Raw genomic sequence first — 22,054 nt, forward strand, 5'->3', positions numbered from 1 at the left:
CCCTTGGGGGTAGCTGCAGGGCAGGGGCTTGCCAGGCTTTGTCTTCAAGGAGATGTAAATGTAATTGGCAACATGAGAATACAGCTGCCTGTCTGGGTGTGCTTTCTAGTGTAGGTGGTCCACACTCGCAGCCTCAAACTGCCTGGACAGCTTTCCTTAGTGAGTTAGTCGTTGCCCTCGGTGTAGAGCCCGTTTGGGTAAGAAAGGGAGAGAGCCCACATGACCAGGTAGCTCTGTGCATTTCGTGCTTTCGGAACACGGGTAAGGTGACCAGTGGGAGTCTTGCTGCTTGTGCACCTGAATGTAGGTGATTGTGTTCCTTGGGCATTGCAGGCAAGAGCGTGTGCAAAGTGTTAAATTTCTGAAGTCAGTTCACAGTTTCTACAGCACCTCCTGTGTCTGCTTTCTGGCTTACAAAGGATAACCTGTATCCAATTGATATTTTTTATATTCTTCAAGTGTGCAATAAAGAATATTACTCAAGGTACTGATGTTTTCCTTAAGATACAATTGAATGGCTGGAATGAAATGACATTGTAATGGTTAGTGTTCCTGTAATTCTGTGAAGTGTAGGACTTTATATTCCCTGTCAGACAAAGGATGAAACTTGCTAGATTGTGACTTGCCAAGGGGCCACACACCTACCTCGCGGTGGAGCCTGGTGGATTTGAAGCCAGTGTTTGAAACTACCCCAGCATGTGCCTCCTATGGAGGGCGAACAGGAGCAGGTGTTGTGCCAGTTGTTTCTAAGTTTTTCTTTTTCTTTCTTATTTAATTTTTTTAATTTAAAATTTTTATTTTATTTGTTCACTTTTAAAGATTTGTTTATTTTTATTGGAAAGTCAAATATACAGACAGGAGGAGACAGGAAGATCTTTCATCCGATGGTTCACTGCCCAAGTGACTGCAATGGCTTGAGCTGCACCAATCCAAAGCCAGGAGCCAGGAACTGCCTCCGGGCCTCCCATGTGGGTGCAGGGTCCCAGGGCTTTGGGCCGTCCTCGACTGCTTTCCCAGGCCACAGGCAAGGAGCTGGATGGGAAGTGGAGCTGCCGGGATTACACCCAGAGCCCATATGGGATCCCGGAGTGTGCAGAGGACCTTAGCTGCTAGGCTACTGCGCCAGGCCCCTACATTTTTATTTTTAATGATGTTTACATTATTGATCAGGGTGGGAAGAATCAAGGATTAGGGGAAAGTGGATGTGATCATTGCCTCTAACTTTTTCATTTCTTCTCTCTGTTTAGAGGAAGGGGAGTAAAAGGGGGGAAGTCATACACAGCTTCCCAAACACCCCAGTACCCAGGGATGGGGAATGGCCACTCAGTATCAACCCAGGGTCCCGTTGTGATGCATGCTTCAAGAGTTCTGCCCAAATGGTTTTGATAGTTATGAAATACTATTTATCTTGCCGATCAAAGGATGAGGTCACTCTCCCAATACCCATTGACTGACACATTGAACGTTAGAGTGGACCATTAGAGTGGATTTTTGCTGTCACCATTTGGCTGGGGTAGATGTCCAGTTTGCTCTGTTCTCCTTCCTCTGTTACGGCACAGATGTCCTCCGCAGGCTGCAGTGGACTGCCATCTCCTGCTTGTGTATTCGAGCCTGCTGACCACTGCTAAGTCTCCTCTGAGGTCAAGCCCTCACAGGCGGGCCCAAGGACCCAGGCCAAGCAGCCTGGTCCCTGATGGATCCCCCCTACATGCAGTGGTCATGGACCAGGCACCAACATGCAGGTGGGCCCAAGGACCCAGGTCAGGTGACCCGGGCCCCACCGGACCCCCCACACCAAGGGGCCACAGACTCGGCACCTGCCACGCAGGTGGACCTAAGAATCTCCGCTCCCTGGCCTCAGACCCAAGTTTTATTTTTAAATCAATTTATTTGAAAGGTATTGATAGAGGGAGCAGTGGGACAGTAGAAAGTCTTCTTACTGCTTCATTACCTGAACAGCTAAAAGAGCCAAAATAGCTTGATAGGCACCAGGAACTCCATATTGGTCTCACACGTGGGTGGCAGGGAACCAAGCACATGGACCGTCCTGTGCTGCCTTCCCTGGGGTACATTAGCAGAAAGCTGGATGAGAAGCAGAGCAACCAGCTATTAACTGGCACTACAGTATGGAATGCTGGCATCGCAAACATCAGCTTAACTTACTGTATGACAATGCTGGTCCTGGTTATCTTAAGGTTTTCAAGTGAAGTGACCAAAGATGTACATTATGGAACCGCACCTGGGATGCTTGTGTCCCACAGTGGAGTGCCAGTTTGAATCCTAGCTGTTCCATGTGTGATGCAGCTTCCTGCTAATTCATCCTGAAAGGCAGATAATGGTCCAGGCGCTTGGGCCTCTGTCACCCACATGACACATGCAGATGGGGTTCTTGCATCCTGGCCCAGCCCTGGCTGTTACGGGAATTTGAACCAGTGGATGGAGATGTCTGTGGCTCTGTTACTCAGCCTTGTAAATAATGAAAATAAAAGTTAAAAAACAAAACAAAGTAAGGTCTTTTTTTTTTTCCTTAATATATCAAATTTGAAAAGCTGACATTAATGTAATGTATGTAGCCAAAAAAAAAAAAAGAGAGAGAAACCCTGTCCTTTTAATATGAAGTTCCTGAAGGTGATAAGTTATGTGGCACAGTATTTGAATGCTTGATTTCCTGTGTACCCTAACCAGTGGTGGGCCATTTCCCTCCCTACTTATTTTCAAAATGGAGTATGGGGATGACAGCAAAGAGGCTCATTATGCATATGGCTATTACCAAGAAAAATGAAAATGAATTAGACTAAGTTGCCTAAGTCAGTTCTGTAAAAATGTAAAGCTTCCCAACCATAGGGATAAGTGGACTTAGAGGTTACAGGGACCTGGTGCATTCAAGCCGTATTTTATCTGCCTCTGAACTTTGGAGCTGTTGTGAGCTATTCGAATTGAAAACAAAATTGGTATGTTTTCAACAGGATGCCTTCAGTTTACTAGCATATTCAGATCCTTGGAACAGCCCAGTCGGAAACCAGCTTGACCCAATACAGAGAGAACCTGTGTGCTCAGCTCTGAACAGTGCAATATTAGGTAAGTAAAACCAAAAAGTACAGCCTCAGTTGGATTCTGAATATTTTGTGCTGGAATTTATATTTTCATAAAATCATGAGCTACTTCAACACACAGAAGTTGGTCTTTATCTAAAATTGATTATGTGCTCGAAATAATAAAAACAGACTGAGACCCATCATTGAATGTCTGCAGAATAGTTTTTGTGCACATGATTTTCATGTTTCTGCTAGCCATGAATATCTGCCTCTTTTCATTTGGAAAGATAGTTTGATGATCCTTGTGTTAAAATTCAACATATTACGCTGCTGAGAAGCAAAGTGTCAATTTAAAGTGGTCTACAGTTGTGTTGTGTACTCCAAAATATTTTGTTCAGTGAATTAATTAGAATTGAGCTTCTTGTGCTAAGCAGCCAATGCAGTAAGAATTTGGGGATATTAATGAAAACATAGTTTAAGTGTGTTTGGTCTACTAGAGATGAGATGAGAAGATCAGGAAATGGGAGGTTTGGATGGAGCAGCTGTGATGTGAAAGCAGTGAGTGCGTGGAAGAGCTCAAGGTTGTGAGCAGTTTGAATGTGATCCCATAGGTGAGGAATCCTAGTTGATACTCCTTCCTTATTTATATTTTATTTCTTGGGTTCTTCAGGGGAACTGCTAAATATAGACCATTCTCCAGGATATGTGAGGGCACCTTGATGATTTCATGGAAATGAGAAATTTTGGTGCAGTTTTTGAGATCCAAGCATAGTGTTTTCATAATGCATTTTTCCTATGAACTTTCTGAAAACCCCCTCATATAAAGTATCATACCTTACTAAGACTAATGACAAGATTAAAATTGTAAATAGATGTGCATATGTATAAACGTGGTACAGTATTGTATTATACAGTATCATATTATATGTTAACATTATATAAATTGTGTGTAATTCTTAAATTCTTTAGATTTCCTAAGTCCAGAAATGTTGTTACATATTCTTAAGCTCCCATAAATTTAAGTGCTGAATTTTTTTTTAATCATTTCTTATGGAGGTTATATTTGTTGTACAACCCTACCATAAGCTCTGAACCAAAGATGACGTTAAGCCAAGATGTGTCTTTGGCCATTTTCAACCATGCCGTTTTAACAGTATTTTCCTGGTACAGATGTTTTTAAAATTGTCTTACTAATTGCTATTTCCATTCTTAAATCCTGTTTCCTCAGAAACTCACAATCTGCCAAAGCAGCCTCCACTTGCCCTAGCAATGGGACAGGCCACACAGTGTCTGGGACTGATGGCTCGATCAGGAGTTGGATCCTGTGCTTTTGCCACAGTGGAGGACTACCTGCATTAGCTGTGCATTTCAAGCTCACACCTGTATCAACATGGAAGTAGACCAGCTCTGCTGATTTGAAATTTAGACTTTTTAATTATGTACTGGGGACAGGTTTTTGTCGCTTTACATTGCTTCCTAGTTTACAGCATGATGCAAATGATTTTCTAACTTAGTGTTAGGAGAAATTATTTTCCATCTTTAACCTCTTAGTTGTCTAAGAGTTAAATACTGCTGAATTTCAGACATTTAAATTGATCATCACAAATCCTATAAATTACTTAAAAGAAACCAAAAAATCCTGCCTTCTTTGTGTGGGGGAGAGGGGTAAAGGAAAATGGAACAAGTTGTGTTTGTGTTAGCATGTGGGTGATGTAAAACTTCAAATTGGGAAGACGTTCTGACCCCCGCTCCTATATAAGCATCCAATCAGTGTAACTTGCAAAATGCATAAACATCGACAGTTTGAATTTATAGTGTTGATGGAAGAAATCATTTTTAATGTGTACTGTAAAACTTGAAATACTCAGGAGCTGAGTGAATATGTTTGTTGCTACTTACAATCCCGACCTGTTAGTCCCAGTAGTTTTGTTTTAACATGGTCCTTTTCAGCCTTGTTTCCTGTTTAACTACAGATGATTTCTGTTGTAGACTCACAAGTTAACTGTTGTATTATAACAGTATTACATGTCAACAGTGTGGTTATGACCTTTATTTATATAAAAACCAAATATTTAGTCAATTTACCGTGTCTTAATTTAATCTTTGTACACCTTCCATTTTTAAGTGCTTAAAATGAGTACTATATTGCAATAAAAATGTAGTGATATAATTAACCAGCCATTAAAAATTTACTTCTACAGATACTAGAGTGTCAAGTGAGTTAATATATTAGGTACTTACTAAAGACTGATCTAAAATTAGAAAAAGATGTTTTTAGAGTAGAAATAGGAAATGTCAGTTTGTATTAACTAATATCGTATGACACAAAAGACAATAGAAAATTAACTTCCTTATAACAATGTGACATATAAACTTGCTGGCTAGCCAAGCCTTGAATCTTCTTGAGGAAGATCAGCTACTTCAGATCTGTACCTTGCCACAAATCTCATTCCTGGAGGAACATTACAAGGCAGTATTCTGTATAAACAAAATCTCCTCAATAGGCACCGAAGTACTTTTGGGAACTGTAGCTGAATGACCATTTATCTTTTCTCTGTGGCTTCCCGGCCACACACCCACACTGGGGGGAAAGGAAGAGGAACCCCTGTCACGGGTGTGGGTGTTTTTTATATTCAGGTAAAAGGACACAAGGAAAGACATGACTCCTTGTAGTTTAGAAAGATAAAACAGCTAAGTATTTAATAATTTATGGACTTTTTTAAACAGAAAATAATTGTTACACTTTCAATTTCTATACAGAGAATGCATATTTTTCATTTAGGTTAGATTTATTTCTTAGAAGTTTTCATCTTTCTGATCATCCAGCGTCTCTTAAACTTCTTGGCATTTTGTTTTCTCTGGGTTCCTAGAACAGAAATTTTTATGCAATAACAATATTAACTTGGATAAAATTTCCAAAAAACAATTCATGTTTCCCCCCCCAGATTCTGTGGTTTGTTATGACCATACAGACTATCAAGTTTAGAAGTACGTACACCCTACAGTGACACCTTTTTTAGAACCAGCCTTTTAGATGTTAATATGGAGGCTGGTGTTGTGTGCTGGTGCTGTATACAGAAAACAGCCACTGGCTTTAATGCTGGCATCCCATATAGGTGCAAGTTCAAGTCCTGGTTGCTCCATTTCTGATTTAGCACCCCACTTATAGCCTGGGAAAGCAAAAGATGGATGGCCCGAGTACCCAGTCACCCATAGGGAAATCCCCAAGGCGTTCTAGCCTGGCCTGTCTCCCCAGCCATCTGGAGGGGTAAGTCAGTGGTCAGAAGATCTGCCTTCAAATAAATATTTTTTCTGTTAACATAAAAATTATTATATGGGGGGGGAGGAAGATCAGCTATACCTTCAAGTGAAGAAAACAGGACTGGTGCTTACCCCAGGTGTCATTCAGGAACTGGGCAGCAGCCTTCTTCACTGGTGAGCGCTTGTTGTCCAGAGACAGAAACTTATTTACTAGAAGAGAGGGTTACTTGGATTACTTACTGCTTCTTTGTCTCACATGCAGCAAGAAGACATACGGAGCACCAAGAACATTACCAGTAGTTCTCTTGGTTCCTGGGCCATATAAAGCTTGCTGCAGGAAAGCCTTGGCTGCCTGCTGCCTCGCATCTCTCAGCTCTTGGTCCTTGAGCCTCAGGGCCACGTAACTTTTATTCTGGCTGGTAATTAATACAATACGTGGAAATAACATGAGAATGATAGATACTTTCAAAATCAACTGTTATATAATGTCATAAATAGTTATAGAATTCCAGTTTTGTGTTCAGATGAAATAATGAACACTACTAGTAAATTATTTTCCAAGAAACAGACTAACATTTTAGCAGAGGACATGTGTCTTTAAAATATCAAAACTAATTTTTCTACAAATCAGAGCTGAAATTGCCACAATTAAAGTGGAAAGCCAACTATTTAACTCTCAATATCCCTTGTACATCCCAGGTGAGAAACAAAAACGTACTACCTGACAGACTGTATTTTCTGCACTTTAACTTTCTTGGAGTCACTCCCTTTTTCACATTCTTTTTTCTTTTGTAAAGTAGCTAAAAAAAAATTGTTAAGATTTTCTAGTTAGCATTTCTGTAAAAATGCAGGAGTTTGTACTGAAGTTTACTTTTGTATTCATTAGCTACGTAGATGCAGCTTTTATGTGTAGGGAACCCAGGGAACTAGGCTGAAGCTAACTTAGCCAGGACTGGTCGTGCCCTAAACACCAACAACCTATCACTGAAAACACCAGGTGTCTTCACAAAGTTCATGAAGAGTGAATGTCTAGGTGAAGATTTCAAAGGATTTTGCTGTTGTCAACCCTCACAGCAAATAGACTTTTGCAATTTCCCAAGAACTTTCTGAAGTGCTTGCCAATACACAACACTGGTGCCTGCAGCCCTTCCTCAGAGTGTCTGGGTTTTTTTGAGTTCTGCTCTCACACTCCAAGGCCAGCTTCCTGCTAATGCAGGCGCGGGCAGGCGGGAGGTCAAGGGAGTTCAGGCTGCTGACTGGTCACCAGGCTACTGGCTGCTGGAGGCATCTTGAGAGGTGAACCAACAGATGGGTGGTTTCAATCTGTCCTTCGGCCTTTCCTATAAAGTGCGTTAGAGGAGCTCATACCTTCTTTCTGCTTTCCTGGTAATTTCTTTACACTATAGAAAAAGCAAAAACACAAAGGTTACTTTAACGTGCCACACAATTTCGTGTGCTTTTAAAAATAAGACCTTTCCCACAGCCTCCACCCTGTGCCCTGCCACCAACTCCCAATTAAAGTAGTATGACCAGGCTGGGAGTATCTTCTCAAAACTTAAACCTGGAAAGCATTACCAGCAGGATTCCACAGAAACTATGCTATGGCTAATACAGGATTTAAGAACAGATGACAGAATTCAAAATATGCAGTTAAAAGAAATGGACCTGCATCTTGTATCTGGAGAAACCACAAAGGATAAACGCTATAGCAGAAGACAGACAGAGGTGGCGGCGTGGGCAGGAAGAGCTACTAAGTTGGTTTTAAAGGTAAAAAAGTGGCAAAAGCCAGTTTAACGCTATCTGGGATCTGGGTAACTGGTAGATGTGAGAACTACCGGCCTACATTGCACAATGGGATTAAACATCTGAATCCTAAAGGCAAGAGAGGGGAAGGAGGAGGGAAAACTCAGTCTAAATTTGGTAAGATCTGTTACCTGGGAGACAAGGAAAGAAAGAGTATTTTAGATTCTGGCCATAAACAAGTGGAGAGATGGGACGCAGGGAGAAGGGCGGGTTCAGGTAGGAGACTCGGGACCTCTGGGTGAGCGTGCACCCCGCCCCCTCCCCCGGCTCACAGAGCTGCAAGGCAAACACACACACATAAAGTGAGTTTGGCCGTGGAAATGGAAGAAAATAAATGGCAAAGGCTGAAAAGGAGTGGACTATAGCACCCACGTTTTCGTTTCGGTTCTGTTTCTCCTTATACCACAGAGGTTTGCGTGGGCCAGTATCTAACTGGTGGGCATGCTTACTTACGTGGCCTGTGGAGCTGCAGCCAACTGTTCCAGGATAGCATCTGGAAGGAGTTTTCTTTTCTTTGGGAATAAAGAAATTTTTTCAAAATAAGCGTCAAGTGATGAGCATATCCAACTTACAGACTTGAAGGAGAGCCCCACTTCTAGGCGAACAGAGACCAGTGCCCACCAGACGTCCCCAGGAGTGGGGGGGACGGGGGCCACAGGATGGGGAATGGACGGGTGGCAGGTGCCCTGCACCCACGTGGCCCTCTCCCCGCTGCGGACTCTCACGGAACCTCCTTTACAAACCTCTCAGACCCCTGGATCCCTGGCAGCCCCCATCGGCACCCTGATCCCTGGCAGCCCCCCACCGGCACCCCAACCCTCGCCGCCCCCCACCGGCACCCCGATCCCTGGCAGCCCCAGCGGCACCCCCAACCCTGGCCACCTCCCACCGGCACCCCCAAACCTGGCAGCCCCCCACCAGCACCCTCATCCCTGGCAGCCCCACCAGCACCCCGATCCCTGGCAGCCCCCATCGGCACCCCCAAACCTGGCAGCCCCCACCCGCCCTAACCTTCTGCTCAATGAACAACTCCTCGCGTCGCTTCCTTCGCTCCTTCAGCAGCGCCTTGTCCCTGCCGCAAGGAGGGAGGGTGAGCGCGGGGCGGCGGCGGGCGGATCGCACCCCACGCCCGGCCGCGGCCGCCCCACCTGCGCGCGCTCTCCCGCACTCGCCGCTCCTCTTCTCTCGCCTCAGCCTGGGCGTTCGCGAACGTGAGCTCGTCCGGGGCCTCGTCGTCCCACTCGCCGTCCGCGTCCTCGTCTTCCTCCAGAGGCTCGGCCGCCGCGCCGCTGCTGGGCTGCCCCAGCCGCAGCCCGAGCTCCGCCTCCTCCGAGGCCGCCTGGCCTTCGTCCACCATCGCCTCAGCCGGCGCCGGGGCGCGGGACGGGCGAGGCCGCAGCTGCACCATGGCCCACCACACGCCCGATCGCCAGGCGCCCGACACCGGAAACAGCCGCCAGCAGAGCGCCAAGGGAAAGGGCGCTCCACGCGGGCTGCCATCGCCCCCTGCAGGTGCGGCGGTGCCACGACGGGCGGGCGCGCATGCGGGCTGAGGGCGGCGGACGCGGCGCGGCAGCCCTGGTAGCCTCCAGGGAGCGCTCGGCTGCCCACTGGGTTTCTGGAGGCGAGGGGAGAGACCCGACGCTGCTGTCCACAGCTGCACTGTGAGACTGGGCTGGGGCGGGTCACGCCGCCCGGTGACCACAGGGTGACCGCCGGCCTTCGCTGCCGTGTCTCTGCCCTGACCATCGCTGGCTCGGTCCAGCCCGTCGGCGTCTCTGGGTTCGGCCCAGGCCACTTTGCACTCCTCGTGGGAGGTGGCCATGGCTGGTGAACGTGGCTGCCGCTGCCCGCTGGTCAGAAGCCCCAGAGCCTGGCCCCTGACCCCACACAGCCTCTGTCCATGCCTGGGGGTTGTAGACTTAGGAGACCCCAGAGCCTGGTCCCCCTGGGCCCCTGGCTCCTGGTCCCACGCAGCCTCAGCTTGCTGCCACTCCCAGAAGGCAGGGCCACTATGAAGCCTCGAGGGACTTCTTGAATTACTGTGCATCTGCGCACGTGACTGTCCCAGGTTGACTTTCCCGGTGGCATGGCAGGACGCCCTGCCACATCACCCACAGGGGCCGAGCTGCTGTGCCCCCAGATGGCAGGAGAGCTCCTCGGTGGAGCTCCCCCCACCTCCCGGAGGAGCTGAGAGCCCCAGGGCACACTCCTGCCCCTTGCAGCCTTCTCTGGACCTGGCTCACACTCCTCACGGTGAGCACATAAGTGGAAGTGCTTTATTTCTAATGTCCGTCATCCAGTAGACGGTGCTAAATTGAATTGCCTCACATATATTTTGTATTCCAAGTTCCTTTCATGTCTTCTAATTTATAAGCAGTCCCTAATTTTTTTAAAGATGTATTTATTTTTATTACAAAGTCAGATATACGGAGAAGAGGAGAGACACAGAGGAAGATCTTCTGTCCGATGGTTCACTCCCCAAGTGACCACAACAGCTGGTGCTGTGCTGCGCTGATCCAAAGCCAGGAGCCAGGAACTTCCTCCAGGTCTCCCACATGGTTCCAGGGTCCCAAGGCTTTGGGCCGTCCTCAACTGCTTTCCCAGGTCACAGGCAGGGAGCTAGACGGGAAGTGGAGCTGCCAGGATTAGAACCGGCACCCATATGGGATCCCAGGCACATTCAAGGCGAGGATTTTAGCCACTAGGCCACTGTGCTGGGCCCAACAGTCCCTAATTTTAAAACAAAACTAAATGTGGACCGAATAATAGTAGTAGCGATAAATAAAACAGAACGCTGGGACTAAAGTTTCCAAAAATGGCTAGTGTTACAAAGAACAGCTCTGAAACTTCTGGGCTTTGAGAGTGACATCAACAGCGAGAACTACAGTCAGACCGCCTGAGCCAGGGCACAGCCTTCCTGGCTATTCCAGTCCCCCTTCCCCAAGCAGAGGACCTTGGGCTGTCCTAGAAGTGCCGGTTCATGTCCTGGCTGCTCTGCTTCCCATCCAGCTGGCTGCTTGTGGTCTGGGAAAGCAGTGGAGGACAGCCCAAAGCCTTGGGATCCTGCACCTGTATAGGAGACCGGGAAGAGGCTCCTGGCTTCAGATGAGCTCAGCTCCAGCCATTGCGCCCATTTTGGAAGCGAATCAATGGACGGAAGATCTTTCTGTCTCTCCTCTGCAAATCTGATCTTCTTTTCCAATAAAAGTAAATAAATCTTGTTAAAAAAAAATAATAGCTTTTGCTTCTTAATTTGGTTTTGTAAGTCCCTTTTTAGAATATAATATGTGAGAAAGGTTAGTAGAATCCACACAGGCTGGCAGCCTCTGCATGAAGATACTGCAGATACTAACAGTGACCATCACCTCCACTGCTGTCCTGGACTGCTCAGTTGGCCTGTGCTCAGTTTTAAGCAATTGTGTATATTCTTGGGGTCCATATCTGTCTATGTTCTTTTTTCTCAACCTGATTTTCAACTTTTTTTTCTTTTCTGATTTTCAACTTTTACTGCTACTTTTCCTTCTGTTCCCGAAATCTTTTGTGTTCTTTGATGTAAGGCAGCCAATCATGGTAACACTGAAAAAAAAAAAAACTCCCCAACAGAAACACCTCTGGGGGGTAGCATCTCTATACCATACAATACCTCCTTGAATGAATGACTTTATTTTTCATTAAAATACATGTGAAAATGAGAAGATCAGTCTTACCTTTGGGCCCAAATGGCAAAAATGCAGTCAGGATAAATATATTTTTAGACGATTTAATCATAAATTGTTTTTTGCCTTCCCAATAACCAACCAAAGACAACAAACATATTCATGTTTAAGTTCAGCCCACATAACATGCATTAACCTAATAATTTCTTCTTACAAAGTTTGCAGTGGCTACTTCTAAACCCCTATGTCTTCTCAACAGGTTGGCATCGGAGGACACTTGCGATGTTCCCACGTTAGGCCACCGGTCCTCTTCTCCCTGTTTATCGCCCAGTTTGTTTCTACACTATAATCGCTTCCTTTGTGCCAGGATACCTAAGGCCCAGTTTCTGTTTCGTGGCGGGCCAGGGCTTTTGGCAGGGTGGTGCCGCAGGGTCCTTCAAAATGAAACCTGAAACGAAGGAGCAGAAAGGGCAGAGGGTTGACTGCAGGCCAGTGGAAGGACAGCTCACACAGTTCTCACATCCAGGGCCTCGGCCAGCCTGTCGCTCACAGACATGCCTTTTCAATGCTTGTATTCCCTTGTTTGGTTTTTTTTTTTTTTTACTTTAACGTATTTTATTATTATACCTCAAATACCAAAAATGATAGAAGCAACATACAAAGTAAAATTATAAAGCAACTTAACACATAAATAAAGATAGAAAGATTCTTGACAAAATGTTGTTAAGTCTTGCCTGGCAAAACTTAAAATGATAATACATCAAGATAATATATTTTATATCCCTTAAATGAAAGGTTAGTTCATCTTCTAATACCTATCTAATCAATAAAAATATTATCATAATGTTTGATGTTTTTATATCGGTTTGCTTGCTTCCAAATAATTTCTTTTCTCTAATGGAATTCATCAAGTGCCCATGAAGTATACGATGGCATCATAGTTCCTAAGAGACTTCTGTGTTTCCTTTTAGTTGAGCATGTGTTGCTTACTCAGTGGCACAGTATTTTATCAAGGTGCTACAATTTGTTGTTGATGTTGTTGTTGTTGTTATTGTGCTGTGATTGATGTGGCTGTTATGAAATGATGTTAATCCGAAAAATAGTAAAAAAAAGGAATTTTCTTTGATGGTTTAATCATATTATGTCCCGTTAATAGGAGTGTTTTCTTTTTTTAAAAAAATGATGTGTGGGCCTGGCGGTATGGCCTAGCGGCTGAAGTCCTGACCTTGAATGCCCCGGGATCCCATATGGGCGCCGGTTCTGATCCCGGCAGCTCCACTTCCCATCCAGCTCCCTGCTTGGGGCCTGGGAAAGCAGTCAAGGACGGCCCAATGGATTGGGACCCTGCACCCGCGTGGGAGACCCGGAAGAGGTTCCTGGTTCCCGGCTTCGGATCGGCGCGCACCGGCCCGTTGCGGCTCACTTGGGGAGTGAATCATCGGACGGAGGATCTTCCTCTCTGTCTCTCCTCCTCCTCTGTATATCTGACTTTGTGATAAGATAAATAAATCTTTAAAAGAAAATGATGTGTTCAAATTGTATGAAAGGCCCTTTCTTTGATGATGATGGTCGTGGTTTTTATTTGCCAATTTGTTATGATAATATTTTTGTTGATTAGATGCCCTTCTTTAGTTTCTGAGCCTTTGACTGAAGGCAAGCGCCGAGGGCTAAGGAAATGCAGAGATGCAACTGTCTGGAATTTATGAGGGAGACATGATTGTAAAGTGCATTGCTAAACCTGAAAATGTAAGTTTGAAAATGTGTGTTTTGTTCTTTCAAGAAAGCGGAAAGGGGGTTCTGATAGAATTGTCACTGATCACAAAACACGCCATACAATTCCTCTCTTTGGACATACATTTTGGAAAGCAGTACACGCTCTGAGTGACAAGGCTATCACAAAATTCCCTTCATGCCTAGCAGGTATGTGACCAGGTCTCTTAGTACTTAGATTTATAAAAAGCCGAAAGCAGAGAAGTACAGTTGATATGGAAAAAGTAAACATTTCACTTGACCAATCAACATTTTGTCACAGACCTGAATATAATTAGACAAAGATAAAGTGAGTGGCAAAGTTAACAGGAAGCAATATTTTTGGCTGTGGTAAAAGACAAAGTGTCACATCTCCCTTTTCTGAATGAAAACTGACTTGTCACTCCCAGACGAATTTTGTTGACTAAAATCAGAAGCCTTGTTGTTGCGGACTGTCACAGTAAACACCATGGGACACGGTCCTGCCTGCCTCCAGGACCCCAGGGAGCATCTGGACTCCCCAGTCCGGGCAGAGCTCCAGCCAGGTGTTCTGGTCACGAAACCCCATGCCTGTCTTGAGTCTGTAATTCCTAAGGAAACAGGACCCCCCCCTTTCCCTTATCGGCCAGGCCTGATGCTGCCCCCTGTACCCACAGCTTTGCCAGGTGTTTCTGGTCTACCAAAAGTTGCTGCTTTTAAATTCTATGTAAACCTCACCCTGCCCCCAAGCCCTGGAGTGACTGTGTCCCTTAGCTTGGGGACAGGACCACAGCTCTTCTGCAGGGCAGTCTCCGTCCAAGCCCTGGGTCCATTCACCTGTTCCTGGCTGACGTTTGTCTACCTTGGGACTGGATGTGGAACGGGCAAGTAGGATGGCCTCTGTCTCCTTCTAATGAGGTTTACTACTCAGCACAGAATACAGGAACTATGCTGGAAAAGCTTATGTCTCATGCATCTAATGAGAACCAGGTTGCTAATGAAGTTTATCTTTGGGGGGATTATTGAACATTTATTTGTTTGAACAGTTAGGTGTAGCTGCTCCTGGACTAATGATGGGGTGACATGCAGATGAACCCATCAGACATTAAAACGTCACAAGTAGAGAAGGCACTGAATGCACCTGGCCTCTGACCTCTGGGGCATCTGGGGCATCCCGGTTCGAGGTCCGCTGGGAGCAGGGGCTCCGGGCCACTGCCCAGCATCCCCAGGGAGGATCAGACGCTGAGCACTCAAGTGCTAAGGTCCAAGTCAGGTCCTTCCAGACTATGAGTTCCTAGACCAAAAATTCAATCCAGAAGACCTTCCTAGTAGAACATTAATCACTACAAATGCATGCATTCTGGAGCTGCACTGGGGCTCAACAGGCTAATCCTCCAGCCTGAGGGCACCATCACCTCTGGGCACTGATTCATGTCCTGGCTGTTCCACTTCTGATCCAGCTCCTTGCTTATGGCTGGGAAAGCAGCAGAGGCGGGACCAAGGCCTTGGGCACCCACATAGGATACTCGGAGTAAGCTCCTGGCTCCTGGCTCTGGATCAACTCAGCTCCAACCATTGCAGCCATTTGGGGAGTGAATCAATGGATGGAAGATCTTTCTCACTCTGTCTCTCCTTCCCTCTGAAATCTGCCCCTTAAGTAAAAGTAAGTAAATTTATACACACACACACACGTATCTATTTGAATTCTACCCAATTCTCCTACATGAGCCCTGAAACCCAAATACTTGAATTATCACCTGTTGCCTCACACAGCGCATATTAATGGGAAGGTAGAGTGCAAATAGGACACACCCAGGCACTCTGCTAGGGAGTGTGGGTATCACAAGTGGTATCTTTTTTTTGAGAAATAAGTTTTATGGGGTCCAGTGTGACAGCCTAGTAGCTAAATCCTCACCTTGTATCCACCATGGGTCAGGGTTCATGTCCTGGCTGCTCCACTTCCCATCCACCTCCCTGCCTGTGGTCTAGGAAAGCAGTAGAGGACAGCCCAAGGCCTTGGGACCCTGCACCTGCATGGGAGACCTTGATCAGATAACTGCTTATTACTTCTGGTACGTCCATGAAGGAGTTTCAGAAAATTAATGGAAAATGTGTATAATGTTTTTTAAAAAATGAGTATTTTTATTCTTTTCCATGATCCATTTTTGTAGACAGAAGGATTCCACAATTTCCTCCCTCTCCATTTTCTCCATCCAGTATTTCCATCCATATTATGGTACTAGTAGAGTCCTCAAGTAACAGTTACAAATTTAACATTCTGCTATTTAAGTGTATCATGGCATTGTAGGTATAGGCCAGAGTAGAAAATCTTGTGTCATATTGTCGGGGTATATTTGACAGTTTCTATGGGAGCAGGGAGGCCTGCTGTGACATAGCTTCACTCCCTGGTACGGTAGTCTCCATTATGCAGTTCACGTATGAGAATACACGTACATACATGTCCACTCACTGACCTATTTGACTGTTGTTTTGTATCAGAACATACGGGGGGAAAAAGATTATATAATAAAATATTTAAAAAAAAAAACGTGTGGAAGAGAGCTATTTCTAGGAAAACCAGTGGAAGGCTTTGCAAAAACATAATGAGTCACTAAATAAAAATCCTGTTAAATTATGTTTAGGGGTAAAACACTGCAGGAGAGATTATTTCACAAGTTTGTTTTTACTTGCCTTAAGAAAAAAGAAAAACACCAAAACCCAGAAATTGTAACCCTGAGTTTTCTGAGGTTTCCTGGCTAAAGTGACAACTAAAAAAAGCTGGCCCACTTGATAAAAATATAGGTAACAGGCACCTGGCCTTGGACATTCTGAGTCAGAACGTTCTGATTGGGGCCTTGGGACATGATTTTCTGTGAGGTCTTTCATGGGACTCGATGACTGGGCTGCCACTCAGGTCCCACATCCTCTCCTGCAGCGCCTGGTTCAATCCCCTCTGCATCTGCTCACTCACAGCCTGGGAAAGAGTAGCAGATGGGTCAGGCACGTGGGTACTGACCACCCACGGGGATCCTTGCTTTGGCCTCCTGCAGCCCTGGATGCTGCACATATTTGGGGACTGAATTCTCAGGTTAACAAAATCTCTTCCTTCTGTGTCTGTCCTTCCAATAAAATGAAAATCTAAAAAAATAAAATTCTAAGGAAAGAACCAAGATGATCCTTATCTTGAGGAAAATTCTACCCAAAGTTGGGGAATACCAGGAACTGGGTAAGCATGATCTATGCAAGGAAGGCAAGCTCCAGTGGGCAGATCCTGCCTCCATCCCAAACCTAACATGGTAGAGGGATGGACCTTCACTCTTATAATAAATATTTGTTTATTTTAATTGGAAAATCAATATACAGAGAGGAAGATCTTCTGTTCACTGATTCCTCAAGTGGCCACAATGGCCAGAGCTGAGCTGATCCAAAGCCAGGATCCAGGAGCTTCCTCCAGGTCTCCCAACGTGGGTGCAGGGTCCCAAGCTTTTGGGCTGTCCTCTGCTGCTTTCCCAGACCACATACATACAGGGAGCTGGATGGAAAACGGGCCTGCCATGATTAGAACCGGCACCCATATGGGATCTCAGTGAGTGCAAGGCAAATACTTTAGTCACTAGGCTACCGCACCATGCCCCTACATTATTTTTTAACAAATTGTTTATCTAGTTAAGAGGGATGCATGCCCATATGGACCATCAATTAGGTTGGAGAGAGTCAAGGAATAGGGACAAGTGCATGAGAGAACTGCCTCCAACCTCCTTTTTCTTCTGGTATCTGGGGAAAGTGGAGAGAGAAGGGAAGAGGGCCGCTCCCAGCAACCCATCCACATCAGTACCCAGGAATGGGGGAAGGCCACCTGATGTCTTCCCAGGATTCCTGATATGGAGCATGTTCCGAGGATACTGCTCAAGTGGTTTTGAAAGTTCTGAGATGCTGTTGATCTTGTTGTAGCAAGGTTGAGGTACTCCTTCCAAGGTCTATTTGCCAACATAATCTACCTTAGAGTGTTGATTGGCCCAGACACTTGACTGGGAGAGCTATTCAATTTGTTCTGCCATCCATGGTACTAGATGCCCTCTGCAGGTCTCAGTGAACTGGTTATCATGTCCCCCATGTGCATCTGGGCATGTTGTCCACCACACAGGCCTCAGCAACCATGGAGACCCAGTTCTGACACATGTACTCCACGGTCAGACCACAGATCCCATGATTTTCAAGATGGTTGGAGTTCTGAGTCCAGAGATCCAGTTGGGGATTCCCCAAAGAAGCCTCACCAGAGGTGACCCCAGACCTGACTCTTGTGTGTGCCAGCCAGTGTGGGGTCCAGCTCAGTTCATCACCAACCTCAGCCTTTAAGGTGTGCCTTTTATACCAGCCTTGCTCTGACCGACTTTTTGGATTAGAAGATCAGTAGTGGAGGGATGGCTTTACGGCTTAAGTGGGTTAAGCCACTAGCATCCCATACTGGAGAGTCAGCTGGAGCCTACGCCACTTCACTTCTGACGCAGGTGCCTGCTAATGCGGACAGCAGCAGAAGGCAGGAGACCTGGGTGGGATTCCTGACTCCCAACTTTGCTCTGGCCCAGGCTGGCTGTGGCAGCCATCTATGGGCATGAACCAGCAGGTAGATGATTGCTGTACATAAACAAATCAATCTTTAGAACAAAACCAAACCAAAACAGAGAAAGGCCACCAAGTGCTAGCTGCATGTACTGAGTGTCTGCTCGGAACCCATATGTGACTGCGCTGGTGTCAAGCGTGGTCACTGTGTAAACTCAACAAGAAATGACTGCTTCACATGCTTTAACTGAAGCGAATCCACACACCTTAGTCTCCGTACCCTGCCACACACAGGCTGCTCTACTGCCTTGCTGACCAACTCTCCTAGACTCTTACCTCGCTGTCCCCCAGCCACGCCACCCTCCCTGCTCTGCCCCCCACCTCCAGGGTTGCCCCCTCCCTTCTGTTCTCTAGTGCAGGGGTCTCCGTGTCTGGAAAGCTCTTCTCTGCGGTGATCTCTGGACTCACTGCTTCACCCCTTTCATCTTTGCTCAATTCTCTTTCCCAGGAGCCTGTTCCCTGCAATCCCACTGAACCTTGCAAGCCACCTGCCCCACAGCCAACTCCAGCTGTGTGTCAGCCCAGCTGTGTCACCCTCTCCTCTGCATCGGGCTCCCCACTGCCGGTCCACCCAATGGAATGCAATCTCCTCCACGGGGGAGATTCTGGTTTGGTTTACTGGGAGATCCCACCCCAGCTGCCCAGAAGGAGGACCTTGACATTTAGAGAAATTCCAAGATGAACAGGGAACAGTACCATGGCTGTTGGGCATAGCACAAGGGCTTCTGTGAGCACAGACTCCATAGTTCATGAACACATCCCCACCTGGCAAGGCCCCTTGGGAGTGGAGTAACAGCCAGGACACTGAGGTTTGAATGTGAAAACACTGAGGGCTTGCTGTAATGATATTTTTTTTCCAGGGACTCATCAAAGGATATGGAAAGGGCCAAATCCAAAACCAGGACTAATTTACCCCTGGGAAGCATGACTACCCCATGGGAGGTAGTATGTGTCTAAACTGGAGTGAGGGCAGAGAGGCTCAACAATTTCTGTAGGTCCTGAGGGGGAAGTATTCCAGCCACCTGTCCCAGGGATAAGGACAATCGAGTTTCAGGGGCAAGCATTTGGCCGAGCGGTTCTGATGCCTATTAGGATGCCCCATTCCATACTGGGGGGGCCAGGGTTCAATGCCTGGCTCTACTGCCTGATTCCTTTAAAGCTTTTACTTTGAATTAAAATCATTTTTTTTTTTCATTTTATGTGAAAAGTAGACTGTCTGAGACAGAGAAAGATCTTTCATGAAAGGGTTCACGCTGGCTCTCTCCTAAAATATTTTCAAGAGCTGGGACTGGGGCAACCCCAAGCCAGGATCCTGGGACTCAATACTTTAGGACACATGGGAGGCAGAGACACATGCACATGAGCCATCACCTTCTGCCTCCCAGGGTGCCCATTACCAGGAACCCGGAATTAGAAGTAGAAACAGGACCAGGCACTCTGACGTCTGGTACAATGCAGAAGTTGCAAGTGGCATCTTAATCACTGTACCAAATGCCCCATATATATATGGGACAGGGTGGTGAGTAGCATCCCAGCTCAGTGTGGTTTTTACTTGCATTTCCCTAATGATTGATAATATTGAACAATATTTCAATATGCTTACTGTCCATACATATATGTTTGGGGATAAATGCCTCTTCAAATTATTTATCTTATATTTCATTGAGTATGCGATAACGCCGGTCCCTATGATCCATTTTTGGTCAGTTCATGTGCTGATGAAGGGATCCAACTTCATTCATTTTTGTATGTGGGCTACACGGCACCTTTCGTTAAAAAGATTCTTTGCCCCACTAAATGACACGCTTAATACTAAAAGACCAGTTACACAGATGTGAGGCCTTAGAACTCTCAGGACTAGTCCATAGATTTTTAAAGTGCTGGGCCCAATGTGATAGCATAGCAGTTAAGGTCCTTGCCTTGCACGCACCGGGATCCCATATGGGCACCGGTTCTAATCCCGGTGGCCCTGCTTCCCATCCAGCTCCCTGCTTGTAGCCTGGGAAAGCAGTCGAAGATGGCCCAAGAATTTCAGACCCTGCACCCACGTGGGAGACCCGGAAAGAAGTTCCTGGTTCCTGGCTTCGGATTGGCTCAGCTCCAGCCATTGCGGTCACGTGGGAGTGAATTATTGGACGGAATATCTTCCTCTCTGTCTCTCCTCCTCTCTGTATATCTGCCTTTCCAATAAAAATAAAGAAATCTTTAAAAAAAAGATTTTAGGGCCCGGCGCGTGGCCTAGCGGCTAAAGTCCTCGCCTTGAATGCCCCGGGATCCCATATGGGCGCCGGTTCTAATCTCGGCTGCTCCACTTCCCATCCAGCTCCCTGCTTGTGGCCTGGGAGGGCAGTCGAGGACGGCCCAATGCATTGGGACTCTGCACCCACGTGGGAGACCCGGAAGAGGTTCCAGGTTCCCGGCTTTGGATCGGCGCGCACCGGCCCATTGCGGCTTACTTGGGGAGTGAAACATCGGACGGAAGATCTTCCTCTCTGTCTCTCCTCCTCTCTGTATATCTGACTGTAATAAAGTGAATAAAATCTTTAAAAAAAAGATTTTAAAGTGTTTTTGACAAGTACTAATTTGTCTGATTAAATAACTTTGTAGTAAGTAGTAAAGTTGGGAGGTGAGGGGCTGGCATGGTGGCACAGAACACTCATCTTCCACCCGTGGCACTAAAATTTCAAATGTGCACCAGTTTGTGTCCCAACCACTCCACTTACAATCCAGCTGTCTGATTATTATGGCCTGGGAAAGCAGTGGAGGATGTTGCAAAGCCATGGGGCCCTTGTGCCCACATGGAAGACTAGGAGGAAGCTCCTGGCTCCCAGCTTCAGATCAGTTCAGCTCTAGCTGCTGCTGACATTTGGGGAGTGAGCTAGCGGATGGAAGACCTCTCTCTGTGTCTTTCCTTCTGTCTGTAAAAATCTGCCTTTCAAATAAAAATAAATATTAAAAACAACAACAAAAACAAATAAAAAAAACACTAGGGGCCCAGTGCAGTAGCCTAGCGGCTAATGTCCTCACCTTGAACACACCGGGATCCCATATGGGCACCAATTCTAATTCCAGCAGCCCTATTTCCCATCCAGCTCCCTGCTCGTGGCCTGGGAAACCAGTAGAGGACAGCCCCAAAACTTGGGACCCTGCACCTGCATGGGAGACCCAGAAGAGACTCCTGGCTTCAGATGAGCTCAGCTCTGGCCGTCGTGGCCAGCTGGGGAGTGAACCAGTCGATGGAAGATCTTTCTGTCTCTCTCTCTCTCTATGAATCTGCCCTTTCCAATCAAAATAAATAAATCTTAAAAATAAGACGTTTAAAAAATTTGAAATGATGAAACAGAAAAATCTTTTACTGCTGGTTCACTCCCCAAATAGTCACGCAGGCTGGAGGTTGGCTGATTTGTACCCAGGAGGAGCCTCTTCTGGGTCTCTCACACAGATGCAGGGTCCCAAGAACTTAGGCCATCCTCCACTGCTTTCCCAGGATATACGCAGGGAGCTAGAGAAGAAGTGGAGCAGCCAGGACACAAACTGGCACCCATCTGGAATCCCGGTGCTTGCAGGGGGAGGATTGGCCAATTGAGCTATTGTGCAGGGTACTCCCTTCCACTCTTGTTTGAATTTTTGGGTCTTTGTCCATTTCCACACATATCCAGTTATGATTCTGGTAGGGCATGGGTTGAATCCAGAAACGAGCTTGGGAATATTATCAACCTGGTGGTACTGAATTGTTCTATCCATGAACACTATCCATCTATTAAGATCTTTCTTTCAACGATGTGCTATCGTTTCCGGAGTAGAAGTCTGGCACAGGAGGTAATTTTTTGTTTTCAAAAAGTGTCCTCTTAGCTCCCTCTGCTTATGCACAAATGAGCCATGGACAGTGACGACAGGCAGTAATGGACACCATTTAGTTGTCTGTGTGCCTGGACCTCTTGTTATCCT

General features: G+C 46.3%; 3 protein-coding genes across 3 annotated transcripts in view; 1 reads left to right on the forward strand and 2 right to left on the reverse strand.

The window, feature by feature from the left end:
- The window catches only part of RANBP9 (RAN binding protein 9), a 94,117-nt gene extending 89,002 nt beyond the window's left edge, over positions 1 to 5,115 (forward strand). Inside the window, exons 13-14 of the mRNA XM_004593108.3 lie at positions 2,967 to 3,078; positions 4,264 to 5,115. Of these exons, the coding sequence (XP_004593165.2) occupies positions 2,967 to 3,078; positions 4,264 to 4,394 (243 nt within the window). The 3' untranslated portion in view covers positions 4,395 to 5,115. The remainder of the gene's footprint in view (positions 1 to 2,966; positions 3,079 to 4,263) is intronic.
- A 593-nt stretch (positions 5,116 to 5,708) lies between these two features.
- NOL7 (nucleolar protein 7) lies at positions 5,709 to 9,569 on the reverse strand. Its single transcript, XM_004593136.3, has 8 exons — positions 9,248 to 9,569; positions 9,111 to 9,171; positions 8,553 to 8,611; positions 7,665 to 7,696; positions 7,018 to 7,096; positions 6,591 to 6,712; positions 6,429 to 6,506; positions 5,709 to 5,901 (listed from the first exon to the last, which is right to left on the reverse strand). Exons 1-8 carry the CDS (start codon positions 9,505 to 9,507, stop codon positions 5,825 to 5,827), a joined length of 768 nt encoding a protein of 255 aa, XP_004593193.2. The 5' UTR covers positions 9,508 to 9,569; the 3' UTR covers positions 5,709 to 5,824.
- A 2,228-nt stretch (positions 9,570 to 11,797) lies between these two features.
- Positions 11,798 to 22,054, reverse strand: part of SIRT5 (sirtuin 5) — a 31,292-nt gene continuing 21,035 nt past the window's right edge. Inside the window, exon 8 of the mRNA XM_004593137.3 lies at positions 11,798 to 12,206. Within this exon, the coding sequence (XP_004593194.1) occupies positions 12,131 to 12,206 (76 nt within the window). The 3' untranslated portion in view covers positions 11,798 to 12,130. The remainder of the gene's footprint in view (positions 12,207 to 22,054) is intronic.

This window comes from Ochotona princeps, chromosome 1 (genome assembly GCF_030435755.1).
Source record: "Ochotona princeps isolate mOchPri1 chromosome 1, mOchPri1.hap1, whole genome shotgun sequence".
In the NCBI taxonomy this organism is placed as follows: Eukaryota; Metazoa; Chordata; class Mammalia; order Lagomorpha; family Ochotonidae; genus Ochotona; species Ochotona princeps.